The 13,735-nt window shown below is 54.6% G+C and overlaps 1 protein-coding gene across 1 annotated transcript; it reads right to left on the reverse strand.

The window, feature by feature from the left end:
- Positions 1-1,855: 1,855 nt before the first annotated feature.
- Positions 1,856-13,368, reverse strand: MTCH1 (mitochondrial carrier 1). The gene is made up of 12 exons (XM_074893551.1): positions 13,159-13,368; positions 12,276-12,360; positions 10,871-10,977; positions 10,356-10,433; positions 9,990-10,047; positions 9,503-9,554; positions 8,668-8,727; positions 5,465-5,558; positions 5,065-5,112; positions 4,803-4,870; positions 4,010-4,085; positions 1,856-3,576 (listed from the first exon to the last, which is right to left on the reverse strand). Exons 1-12 carry the CDS (start codon positions 13,366-13,368, stop codon positions 3,502-3,504), a joined length of 1,011 nt encoding a protein of 336 aa, XP_074749652.1. The 3' UTR covers positions 1,856-3,501.
- Positions 13,369-13,735: the final 367 nt, after the last annotated feature.

Genomic DNA, 13,735 nt, shown 5'->3' on the forward strand with positions numbered 1-13,735 from the left:
GAGGGTTATTATTTTATATATATATTTTTTAAAGAATTATTTGCCTACGTGGAGCTCGGCGCTGCGGGAGAACAGCGCAAACAGCCTTATCGAGGGCCGCCGCACTGCAGGGGCACTTCCTCACGCGCGGCCGCAAGACGGGGCCCCTCCATCGCTGCTGGGGCTGGCAAGGGCTGGCAGGGGGGGACCGGCAGCCCCTGACCTTCCCGCTGACCAGACACCAGGGTGATGGGCACCGTGAAGCCATTGGGAGAGGTCTGCTTGGTTGTTTTCCTCCCGGCTTGGCAGCGGGGAGCGCAGCAGGGCTGGGTGGGGGGGTTGGTTTTAACTGAAGGGTCTTTAGCAGAACGGCTCTGCGGGGGGAAAGGGAAGGACAATGCAAAGTCCGAGCTCAGCTGCACTTTCCCTGGGCACAAGGGTTTCACCAGCACCTCACTGCTCCCCAAATCCTGCCAGACCCCAGCGTCCAGGCTCTGCGGAGAGTCAGGGCAGCCTTGACCTGAGTTTCCCTCTCCCGGCTGCAGTCGCTGCCTCCCTTCTCCCCCCGGCAGCTGGGAGCAGATGAGGTCAAAGTCCCAGCAATCTCCATTTTCCACTGAGGGCTGATAAACCGCGCGGGCACAGGACGCCAGCGATCTCCACCCATCCCGGTTTTGTGCAGGAGAGAGTCAATATTTAAACTCAAGTTTGTTTCCTGGGCAGATAAGGGAGTGCTGGGGCTGTGTGTGGGAGAAATCCCCGGCTCCATCCCAGGCACCAGACCCAAACACCCCTTCATTTGTTCTCCCGACCGCAGGTTTCACCCCAAATCCCCTCTTGTGCGGGTGCAGGGCCCCGTCCCGGTCAGCTGAGCTACACGAGCACCAGCTGCAGGGCCAGGCATCCGCTAACAGGGCAGCAATTTAAAGGAGGGGGGGTGACCACCCAGGGTTTGGATTGTCACCTTGTCTGCTCTTGGTGCAGGCATTGTCCCCATGGTGGGACACCCCAAATGAAGCATGGGCCAAGAAGAACCAGGGTTAGAAATAGGAGGAGGTAAGGAAATATTTAATCATCCTATGAACGGCAGCCCCTACTTCAAGGTAAGGCAGCGTACTGAAAGCCTTGAAACCTGGTTTTCATTTAAATTGACCAAAAACTATATTCAAATGTTGTGTTTCCAGCAAAGTTTGTGGGTTCCAGTGAACGGGGCAGAAATGGCTGGCAGGATGCTTGCTCTGGTACAGATTTAGGTAAATTCATCAAAGGAAAGGAAATAGCACTTTTCATTGCAGTGGCTGCAGCCAGGCTGTGCACAGGGTGTAGGAGGTTTTACAGGCATGTGACCAGCAGAAGGTGGCCTTCATTTGGAGGGTGAAGGCATGTGTTCCTGAGCAGGCGTGTGTGATCTGGGAGATGCAATGCCTGGTGTTGGCGTAGGCAAGAAACCAGCTAATGTGATAAAAGGCCGGTGAGGAAGGATCCTGCAAGCTGTGCAGGGGAGGACGGGGTGGCTGAGCCCCCCTGATGGGTCTGACAGCAGCAAAGGGTCTCCATCATCCCTCCCAGAAGAGCTCAGGGCCAATTTTAACTCCAAATACCTGCTTTCATGTCTCCTGTTTCAAGCAGCCAAGCCCACTGCTGCCTCCACCCTCACTCCAGGTGCACCCAGCGCAGTTTGCTCAGCCTAAACCTGCTGAGCTTCTATGGAGGTGAGGAAGATCAGAAGGAATCTAAGTTTGCAACAAGCTGGTTTAGCCCCTGCTTTGGGGAAGAAACCAAAGGAAGTGCTTGTCTTAAACTGAAACCTTCCCTAATGAGGGAGCCTGTCACGCAGAAAAAATGTTAACTTTTTTAAAAAAGAAACACCCAAGAGTTGTTTTATAGCTGTATTTTGGAGCATAGTTAAATCCTCTGAAATAATCTCTGGTGTTAAGGAACAGGGTCATGCATTATTTAACTTCTGATACTGTAACACAAACTGTATGGGAGGAAGGGAGGACAGACAGGACCGACTTCACGACACCAAAGGGAGCTGGGTGGGGACTGTTGGTCCCAGCATGTACCAGCGCTGTCCTGCGTGCCCTGACTGGGAGGTGTGGATCAAACCTGGCCGATGGAGGAAGACCCCGGTGCGATGGCAGGTTGGGGTCTCCAGGGACCAGGATGAGATGTGACCCCAGCTGCTGCTCAAGGAACCTGCTCAAGGACCCCAAAACCTCTTCCCAAGAGGGCAGCAACACCTCTGTGCAAAAAACTGCTTTGTAGGGGAACTAAAATGGGGGGAAATCTGCCTGGCTGCCGTGACAGCACAGACCGGTGCAAAAAAAACCTCTTGTCTGGGGAGCTGAGGATAAATCCTGCTCTGATACGCAAAAGCCAGCCATGCCCCTGCGTGCATGGGGAGCCCTTGACCCCGACGCCTCACAAGCCTCTGGCCAGCTCAAGGTTTTTTTCTGTTATTCCAGGCAGCAACAACCGCGTGTCCCTCCTGCGAGGCGAACCCTTCGGTGTGTAGCTATTACTAGGACGCTGCCATGCAGCAGCCCAGCGCCGGCTCCGTGTCCGTCGGCAAAGCGGCGACGCTCGGGTTTGGCAGGAGCCTGGCGGGGCTCGTGGTCCTGCGGGCTGGGAGATGCTCACGGGCAGAGACAGAGACACGCTGCACCCAAACACGGGCCGGTCCCACCCAGGACCCACTGCCCTCGAGAAATGCGTACAGGCTGCCTGCCCAGGTTACACCCAGCAGCTCTGTTGGGTGTATCCTAAATACAGCCCGTCCCGCTGCAAAAAAGCCTCCCCAAAGCTGTTACCATCTGCCACACACGTCCCTCCCCACGCGCCCTCTCCATGTCCAAGTCCAGCACTGCCCTGGAGCTGAGCCGTACCGGTCTCTTTGGGACCGTGCTGTTCTTTGTAGTGTCCCTTTTTTCCTTTTCTGCTTTGGTGTTATAATTTCCCTTTCATGCCCGTGGGAGGTGGTGTGCTCCCCCAGGTACCCTCAAAACCTTAAATACGGGTCGCAGGGTTGATCTCGCCCAGGATGAGCTGCCCAAACACAAACGTTTGCCCTCTCCAGAAGAGATGAGGCAGGGGGTTGGTCAGCTGGCACAACCTTCCCAGCAAGGCGACCTCGGATCTCTCGCTGCTTCTCAGCTCAGAACGAAGCAGTCTTTTGTCCCTGCATCTCAGGGCTGGCTCACTTAGTACCTGAGCATTTTCTGGTTTCCTGGACTTCCCCAGTGACTCCAGAGCTACAGCCTGGACCAAAGAGACAAGACAACGCCCTTCTGCTCACTCTGCTACATGTCCCGGTCGAGACAGCCATGAGGATGGAGCTTTGGTCCAGCTGGAGCCTGAAGCCAGATCTCCAGAAGCCAACTTGTTGCTGGTCTTGCTGGAGAGGAGGTGGCTTGTTCTGGCACCATGGACTTCGGATTGAAAAGAAAAAATATACATATATCGAAACAAGCTTAGGGTTTCTTGAGGAGTCCAAGTTCATCACCTCTCCCTGGCAAGGAGTCAGTCGATGGGGAAGCAGGCGGCGGGCGCGGGTGCTCTGCGGAAGAGCAGGCTGGAGCCACGGAACAGCTGCCCCTGAAGAGGAGAGAGCACAGAGGATCAGGGCAGCCCTGCTGAGACCTGGCCAGGGAACTGCAGCGGGTTTAGCAGGGACTGACTCGTGCCCACTGCAGGGCTGCAAGGCCTGAGCACCCCACGTTGCTACAGAGGAGAAAGTGGGGTTTCAGCCCTGTGGGTGCTGGAGTCAGGTATTTTCCCCAGAGGTGACTGATGGGGGGGGGCAGAGCCACCTTGCTTTGCTGTCTGCAGTGCGCTGGGTACAAGTTTGCAGGCTGCAAGCTCAGGGCATGCAAGGGGCAGACCAGTATTGCCATGCCTGGTACCAGTGCCAGCACTGGAGGGATGGAAACAGGTCAAGGATGAGGCACAGGCACTTTGTGGGCAGCGCTGGAGACCTCGGGAAGGAGCAGAGGGAGCCCAAAGCCCCGCGTGCGCCCCGCTCCCTCACCTGAGCACTGAGGTACCTCCAGCAATGGATCCAGGATGTAAATGTGGGAGCGTAGGGAGGGAGGCCGGCACGCAACCTGCATGGCAACAAGAAATGGCTGGGACAGTCTGTACGGATGTCACATTATCCAGGCAGGTAACACAAGAGCAGCAATAAGTGTAAGCGAGGACACAGAAACAGTGTCTGCACCGGGCTGAAGGCCAAATGACCAGCTCATTATTTACAATGCAACAGATCATGTAATTTAATTACCCCTGGCGTGTACAAACAAGGAGCGTTACCTGGATACGTTAAGAGTTCAGGGCTATATGCTGTATCTACACCTTCAAGAGCCAGCAGACACTGATAAAACTCTACCCCAGTGGCTTGGATCCAGTCCCCTTCCCGTAAGCGCGGATGCAGGCGGCGTCTCGCAGCAGAGGGATTGGGAAAGCAAGCTTGGTGCTGCTCCCATCTGCACCCATTGCTGCATTAAGAGCTTTGTTTTCCCTCGTGCCGCTCCCCGGAGCCAGCACGATCCCTTTGATCCCTTCTGCCCCCAGTCTAGTTCAGATCGGACCACACCACCATGATGCTCCCTATTTCTCTCCACTCGAGCTTTTATGCTGCTCTTGTCTGTGCCCTCTGATCTAAAATTATAAGCAACCTGGGACAGGAAACGAGCCAACTCTGCGAGGTGCCATATAGTTTACAGTTCTGTATGAAAGCTTTACGATCGTCAGCAGAGGATTCGGACAACAAGGGGCTGGAAGAAAGGAAAGGAAAGCCTTAGATCTCAGTGTGACGGACATACCCACAGTTGTTCACTGCCATGAGATCTCCCACGAGAAGGAACGGGTACGTCAGCATGCTCACAGCGATCTGAAAGCACAGAAAAATGGCAGCCTCTCTAATGCTCACCATGCCAAAAAAGCTATTTCCAGCTTCTGCATGTTAAGCGAAGTTATCTTCATCTTTGGATATAAGGTACAGACCAGCCTCTGCCCCCCAGACCATGAGCTCTCACCCCACAGACAGCAGGAAGAAGAGAAATTACATGGCAGGTGCCTACGTACCCCCATCACAAATTTTGTGTAGCTCCGGATCACCGATGCCTGGCTGAACTGGAAAGAGAAACCAAAGGGATTATGGAGGAGGCAGATGACACCAGGCTGTCACTGTCATTAGGTGACATCCCTCTGGGCCTGAGACGATGGGTGTGGGACAGGGGAAGAAGGCAGAAAGCAACAGTAGCCATGCTGCATCCCAGCTGAGAACCAGGGAAGACGTTTGCTATCAAACCTGATCCCCTCAACTGCAGCTGAAACACAGCCCCGTGCAGACACTGCCTCAGTGTTTTATCCACAGCCCAGTGTCTATTTGTATTGAACGAGCCATTAACCTCCCATTAACTCTTCACAACTGCAGGTGTTCAGTACGGGCCCCCCAAACCCTCCATCAGGCACTTCCACTCACGTTATCGTCCACCGCGTAGGTGTTGATGAAGTGAGCCAAGAGGTTGCAGCACCAGAGGAAGATGACATCCCCCAGGATGTGAGGGACTAAACCACTGCAACAGCAAAAAGAGGGGCGTGAGGTGCAGAAAGGTCCCAGTGCTGCCTTCCGAGGTGCCCAGCCCTCCCTCCCTCCACCAGTGTAGGTGGTTTCACCTGAATTCACCAAAATGAATCTTTACTTTGGGAGGAACTGAAAGGGAGGAGGGCAGATTTCAGAAGAGTTTTCCCAGCCTTCAAACATGGTCCTACATGTGCTGCTGCTCCGGCCAGGGGATGGTCTGGAGTAGGAAGTTTGGGATCTGTCATTTGGGTACAACTCAACCAAGTTCCCTTGTTCTACCCCAAATCCCTCCTTGGCCCAACTCCTGCTCTGAAACCCAGGAGACACAGCTGAAGTGGTTTCTGTTAAGCTCATTTTGCAGATGCTCTTCTGGATGCAGAACGAGAAGTTCATCTCTTTGTGGCATCTCCCTCCTTTAGAAATTAAAATGAGGGGGGTTGTTCCTGCAAAACCTGCTCTACTGTCAAGTGGGATTAACCGGGGGCAGCATCCTATTCCCTCTGATTTTTCCCAGTCCCTGCTGCCACCTGGGAGCACAGCTGCTTTGGCTTATGCCTCTCATCGACACAGGGGCCAGAGCTCCCAGCAGCACAAGTACCCCCAGCTTCTGCAGCTAATGACACTAAAACATCAACAAAACATTTCAAGAGGGTTTCTCCAGTTTGTCAGCACTTCAGCAGCATCTGTTGCACCGCTGCAAGCATCAAGTGCAGGGCTTCCTCTGCAGTTGTTCCACTGCAAAAGGATCCAGGTGTGTGTTAAACCCGTGTTTCACCAGATGTGTTGACAGTTCTTCTGAAAATGAGCCTGTTGAGAACCACGCAAGTGTTTGCTGGGCTGGGAAGAGCCACTCTGATCCAGCCTGCTTTGCTTGCTTGGTGTTAGGATTTATACTTTTTGGAGACAACCTGTGTATTGTCAAGGCCCCAGCAGCTCTAGAGATGCAGCCAAGGTCTCAGGGGCTAGGCACAGCAGAAGTCTTCAACAGAAGACCCACTGGTTTAAAAGATAATACGTGAGAGCAAGAGACATGAAAAAGAAATCAAAGCTCTCTGGTCCCAAAGAGATGGTCTGCTTTGCATTTAGCATTCAGCCTTTGTAAAAAAATCCTTTCTCTAACTCAAAGTCAAGTCTGAAGCAGACTCCCGAGTTGCTCCAGATACAACAGGGGCTTAATAAAGTCCAGAAACAGAGGGCTGGGCCAGGACTGGGCCACAGCAGCAGCCACGTAAGTTAAACCTCACCCATCTGTTGACAGAGAATCGGATCGTTTGTTCCTTTTGCAATAAGGGTCCCATCCCTCTCTTCCCTCCGTCATCAAAGTAACAACGGATGCTAGGCCTGAGTTTATGGGATGACTGGAGACCAGGGGTCTGAGAGCTGCAGAAAGGGACTAAAATAACCAAATTCATTTGTGCTACAACCCTCACCCCTGGCGAGATGTCCAAGGAGATCTGGACTAGGAATATTTTTAGATGACAATTCATTAAAAGCTGAAACAGCAGCAGGCAGATGGTGAGGCCTGTGACGTAGGATGATGCAACCCAGCAGGAGAAACCCCAGTGCTGGGGAGCTGGGACAAGCCATCCTCGAGCTGACCCCAAGCAGCAGTTTCAGAGCCCAGGGAACATCTTTCAGGCCTGCTGGCAGGCGAGAGACTGCTGCAGATATGAGGGGAAGCGAGATAAATCCATTCCCTGAAGTTATCTCTAGCCCGGCACACATCCAGAGCGAGCGTGCGCCGCTGTTATTGCTGCGTGGAGGTTATAAGGCCATGAGAAATAAGTGCACCACAATGATTTTAAGGGAGTGGATGTGTTTGGATTGTGTTAGGAGGGTCGAGAGCAGAACAGCACCAGTTTGGTCCTACAGATGCAGTTTGTGTTCCCCTCACGGCAGCACAATTTCCTAGCGGGGCTGTAGAACACGTATAACTTCAGAGCCCTCCTGAGACATTTTGGGTTGTGTTAAATCCTTTCCTGTAAACTATTAAGTTTAATTAGGCTAACAACAGTGTTTATTTTATGTGGATGGAAGGGAATGCAGCGGCTCCTTTCAGGTTATTTCCTCAGGAGGGTTGCTGGGCAGCACGTGCCCCACGCACAGGGAACATCCCAGAGGAACCTGTATTTAACGGAGGAGACTTGGGGCTGCACAGAGCAGCTGTGGGTTACAAAAGGAAGATGCAGTGACACTCGATTGATGGGGTCTCTGCAGACCCCTGGCCCTTTCCTTTGGGGAAGGAGAGGGTGAGACCTCCTGCGATTGCTTGCTTCTTCCTGATGCGTTCATGTTTCATCCGGAGGCCCAAATTTTGTGATTGCAGAGCCAAAGGCATCAGGCCTGGACACCCCGCCTGAAATTTCAGAGCTGACTTTACTATTATTGACATAATAAAGTGAGTTATCTCCCCACCAGGAGCGGAGGCAGCAGCTGGTTATGCCTTTATATAGATGTGGAAAAAAGGCAAGAAGGGTTAATTAAGGATTCGAGCAAGGTGTCCACTAGACTTCCACTTCAGCGACGCCATCAACTCGCCATGCTTCGTAAGCGGCTGGAAGCACCTTTCAGCTCCTCCTGGTCCAGGTAGTGACGCCGCTGAGCCGGGCAGCACCACGCTCCTGCCGTACAGGCGAGGCTGCTGCCAGCACAAACCACCTGCTCGTTACAAGCACCCATGGTGCTCTTCAGAGGAATGTGCTTCTTAGCCAGGCCTTGGCTTTTATTTCAACAGGAGATCTCATTGTTGCACTTGATCTTGGTGCCTGTTGCACAAACAAATGCTTTAAGTGGCCCTTCACTGAAACACAAAGAAGCATCAAGGGAAAAAGAGAGGTAAGAAAAAAATACCGGGTTCTCTCTGGGCTCTGAAGGTTTGATTGAAGATAAGATCTAGGGCAGACTTAATGGTCAAACTGGAGCGCTGTCAAAGGCACAGATTTAATCTGTGCTCATGGGAGGGATGCGAGTGTCCCCTGGTCAGACACGGTTTCAGACAGGGGGAGCTCAGCGTGACTCTACCTGAGGTGGGGAGAGCGGCCAGGAGAGCCGGCAGCACCGTCGGACTATGGGAGAAAGTACTTAAACAACAACTCACGTACACAAAGAATCCCAGGATCCCTTCTTCCTTAAATATCCTGCCGATGGCACTGAACACACCGCTGCCAAGAAAGGAGAAGAGCTCTAAGCGTGCAGGGCTTGCTCTGTCCCTGCCCCGCGCAGCCCCCAGCCGTGGCGGTGTCCCCCTGCAAGCCGCGATGCAGCCGGCAGCTCCGTTCTGCTCCTCAACCCAAGGAGGGTCGTGTCAGCCCTCTGCCAGCCCGCAATAACGCCTGGGACAACGCTCAACCGGCTGACAACTGTTTAAACGCTGAAGCTAGAAGAGCTCTGCTTGGCTTTGTGTGAGCAAATACACGTGCCGGCACCCTGGCACAGAGTGTGCTTTGATTAGGCTGATTGTCAGCCCAAGAACTTTCTCCTGCCTCTGGGAACTCACGCTGGCAGTCGTGGGTTAGCTGTAATTGGGTCTTTCACAGGGCTGTACGTGTAGTTTGGCCCTGCGGAGAGGCAGGTATTACTGAAAAAGGCGTGGAAAAATCTTGTAGACTAGGAGAGCTGCAAGAATGCTTTGTATTACCTACTCTGCCTCCCTGCTGACTTCCCTTTCTATTAACACCCAAAGCAAAAAGGCAGGAGACTCACTGTGTGACCAGCAAGGTGCGTTACAGCCACCAGAATCCCCAAGGTGGAACAGAGGCACGCTGGGGACAGAGCCCAGCCTCCCCACACCTTCAACCCACCCTCTAACCACAGCTCAGGTTCACTTTTCAGTCTCCCAAACCTCCTGGGTTGCCACATCCCCACTGCACAGGAGCATCCGGCGCCGCTGACTGGCGCTTCTGTGTGCCCAAACCCCTCAGAGCCACAGCCACTCACCTGTATTTGACTTCCCGGCCCACAAACTGGACCATGCAGCGCATAGAGATCACTAGGAGGAAAGAAACACAGGGCTGAGACACAAATCCAGTTGGGGTTGCAGTGGATGTGAAGGAAAATGCAACCTGACCCTTCTGCCCTCCCTTTCCCCAACTCACATCACCTCCAGCTCCTCATCACTGCAAGACTCGTTAGAAACCGGTGCTCTTCCTCAGCCTGTAAGTGGTGGGAAGGATTTCTGGCCCTAAACCTGACAGGATCTCTAGGACAAGCTCTTGGTTGCATGAGAGGAGAGCACCTTGCCGCTCGGCTGCATTAGTCCCCAAATACCAACAAAAGCATCAGCCTCCCCAAGAAACCACTCAGACCTGCATCTGTTCTGCGGTTTCCTGTGAAGCCATTTCTGACAGAGAAGCACATCGAGTAAATGGGGTTTTGGGGTTTTCTCTGCCCAGAGGGGGCTGCCAGGCAGGGGGACAGGACTCACCGTGCAGCGGATGTGAGACAACCCGGGACACACACTGCATCATCATCTCATGAGATGTCTGGGAAGGGGAGAAAAAAGCCACACCTGTATGAGAAGCTCCACCTGCGCAGAGCAGGCCCTCTCCCTTAGCGTGGACCCATTTCGGGTCCCTTTTTTGAATCCTGTTGTTTGTGGTAAACCTCTATTCCTATGAAATATTTCACAGCTGGGCACAAGAGTGGTACTAAATACCACTGGCTTTTTACCCAGAGTTTCCCTCCAAGTAATTTCACCCGCAGCCCACAGTTTAAGCTTCCTTTGCTCTCCAGGGACATCCCCAATGCGATCTCCCCGCTCACTCGTTAACGTGTAATATCCACTTCTCACCTCTTTCACCACTTTTCTAAGGGAGGTCTTCACATCATCCTTGTTAGAAACGTGCTCCATGTCCTCCAGTGGAAATGCCTGAGCAGGGAGAGAAGGAACATATGGTCAAAACTGATGTAGACGCTGACCCACAAACCCTTGATGTCTGAGGACAGGAGGAAACCACGAGCCGTTGCACTCTAGATACGAGAAGAAAAATGGGCAAGAAGGAACACAGAAGAAGGAAGGATGGAAAGTAAAACAGGGGAAAAGAGGGGTCACGAAACTGCTTACAAAAGATAAAAGGCAAGTGGTAGTTCAAATTAAATTAAAATTATTTAAAAAATGAGTTTTAGGGACATGGGCACTGTTCTGCTGTCCTGGAGGACTATCCAAAGCCCTCAGGAGATGGAGAGGGATGGGTGCTTTATTCCTCCACGGGGCTGGGTGCAGGCAAACGCAGGCTCCCTGGCTCCGCTGCAGTAGCACTGGCCGACCCAACAAGCTGATTTATGGAGAGAGAAGCCGACCTTTACCTTCTTCACACTCCCCCTGGTGATGGTTGATAAAGTGCTTGAGATGAGGCGAGGAGTAAGACCGCGGAAGAGGCCTCTTTTCCCATCCACTTCCACGATGTGTCTGGCTGGGTAAGAAAACACCAGGCTGCCGTCAGTCGGGAACCAGCCGGCTCACGGAGAGCACCCCAAACACCGCTGGTGTTCAGCCAAAACCACGCCGGAGCTCAGCACCGGTCCCACCCCAAGAGATTTGTCCTTAAGTATTCCCTGTCATATCTAATCTGGAAGGATAGCTTTGGTATTTTGGGCTGCTTTTCATCTTTTGATTGTTTTGCTCACCTGAAAGGGCTACGAGGCAGTTTGGACTGAACCAGGGTGGGGGATCATCTCAGCTGTTGTGTGGTGTCACCTCCTCCCTCCGCCCCAGGGGTTGGACTCAGGGTTAATGTGGATCTCACAAACCCAGATTCAGTTCCTGCCCCACCACCTTCTCCCAGGCAAACTCCCTCAGGTCTCCAGCCAAAAAAAAAAGCCAACGGATCCAATTTCTCCCTGATATAACAAGGTGGAATACAACCCACTACGTGTTTGTGGGTACCAGCTGCTCCTGCCCCCTGTCCTCTGCCATCTCAGGAAGCCAGGAAGGCTCTGCGCATCTCCATCACCCAGCACTGTACATCTATTTGGAAAAATGCATCTTCCAAAGGGCAGCACCGGAGCGTTTCCAGCCCCGGGTGTCCCAGGATGGGTTTGCAGTGCTTTCACACTGCTCCTGCACTGGGTCTCCCCAGCCCACGGCAACTGCTGTTGGGTTTGGGGATCAGCCCAACTCGGCTTTCAGGGCGGTGTGCTCCCCTTCCCCGCAGCAAACCCGCTGTGAAAGCAACCCCCAAGGTCACAGAGTATTCACCCTCCTCCACCTGCTGCTCCACCCGCAAAGAGAGAAAAATAGTATTTTTTTTCCTTCATAAACATATTACCTTCCCTTTTCATGGTATTTCTGTCCCTTTAGGGCTCTATCTACAACACAAATGAGCAGGGCAGGGAGCCAAGTTATTGCAGGGCTGTTTTGTAGCAAAGAAAGGCACTTTGCTACCTCTAACACATGCCAAACCCTCCACCAACAAACCTACACCACCTAAACCCCCACCACCCCCACCGCAACGGTGCAAACCCAGAGCAATGTGCCACGGGAAGGGGACGCAGCACCAGCGTGGGGGCCCCCACCTCCTCGTCCCCACCAACAGGTAGGTAAATCCGATGGCCTTGCAACTAGTTGTAGTGGTTTATGTCTCCCTGCAGCCTCGGGATGATCCCAAGGGGATGTGGGGGTGCTGCTGGAGGTCGGCTCCATCTACCTGGCAGCTCCCAGCCCCGTTTTTGGGGCAGGACCTCGCGCCGGCAGGGAGGGACGTTCGCTCACCGTAGGTGAAGAAGCCAGGCAGGTACAGGACTTTCCTTCCCAGCACATTTCTTCCAACGGTCGGAGGTAGTGGCTCATGCCCAACCTGGGAGAAAAAACCTGTGAGCAGGTCCCTGTCCCTGTCCCAGCGTTCCCGAAACCTCTGGGACATGCAGCCTCGATTCAGGGGCTGCCCAAGGGCCACGTTCCCCCTGTCACTCCCAGATACATGGGGGTGCCATGACACGGGCAGTCCCTTCCCCATCATATGGGGTCCATAGGGTACAGGGGGTCCTCAACCCTCCCATTTTATGGGGGTCCCTATTACAGAGGGGCTCTCAGAATACCCATTATATAGGGGTTTCTCACCTCCCCTTATATAGGAGCCCCCATTGCAGAGAGTATCCTCATCCCCCCCATTTTTACAGGGGTCCCACTCCTGTAGGTGTCCCCTGCCCTTGTCATAGGACGGGGTCCCAATGCCCCCACTATAAGGGAATCCCACCATACAGGAATCCTCATCCCTCCATTATATAGGGCTTCCTATTCCCTGTTATATAGGGGGTCCCCATTGTAGAAGGTGTCTTCATTCCCCATTTTATAGCTGCCTTCATCCTCCCAGTTATACAGGAACCCCCATTCTACAGAGTGACCTCACCCCTGTTACATACGGGGTGTCCCGCTGCCTCCTTAGGGGTGTCCCCCCGTTACACAGGTGCCCCCATTGTCTCATGTGACAAAGGGCGGCAGGGGAGCTGTGCATATCGTGGTCCCCAGAGCACAGAGATCTCTAGGGGCACTCTATGGGGGTCCCGATCGCCCGTTACACATGGGCTCCGCGTGTCCCCCGCTCCGCGCCCCCCGCTCCGCGTCCCCCCCCCCGCTTCTCCCGGCGGCCCCGGACCTGGACGAGCAGCTTGACGTAGAGCAGCGGGTGGCTGGCGGCGGCGAGCCCCGCTCCCAGCACCACGAACAGCCCCTCGGCGCCCTCAGCCCGGGCCCCCTCCGGGGCCGCCGCCGTCGCCTCCCCCGGGGCCGCCGCCGCCGCCCACCCCGCGGCTCCGCCAGGGGGCGCCCGCCCCGCCGGGGGCAGCAGCGGCGCCGCCGCCGCCATGGCCGCCGCCGCCACTGCGCCTGCGCAGGCCCGCCCCGTGCGTCACTGCGTCACCGTCCCATGCGTCCCTGCGTCACGGCGCCGGGCGGGGTGGGCGGAACCATTGCGTGAAGGGCGCGGGGGGGGGGCGGGCGGAACCATTGCGGGAGGGGTGTTGGAGCTGCGGTGTGAGGGAGGGGACGGGGCGGCCATGACAGGGCCCGGCACGGGGTGGAGGCGGCCGGCCGAGGGCCGGGACAGGGAAGGGGGGAAGCAGCGGGGCACAGGGGGAGATGTGGCGTGGAGGGGCAGTGCCCTGTGCTCTGCCATCCCAGGGCTCTCCTCAGAGGGTTGGCTCCAGCAGGACACCCTCGAGAAGCTCCCCTGT

This window comes from Strix uralensis, chromosome 24, assembly GCF_047716275.1.
Source record: "Strix uralensis isolate ZFMK-TIS-50842 chromosome 24, bStrUra1, whole genome shotgun sequence".
NCBI lineage: Eukaryota > Metazoa > Chordata > Aves > Strigiformes > Strigidae > Strix > Strix uralensis.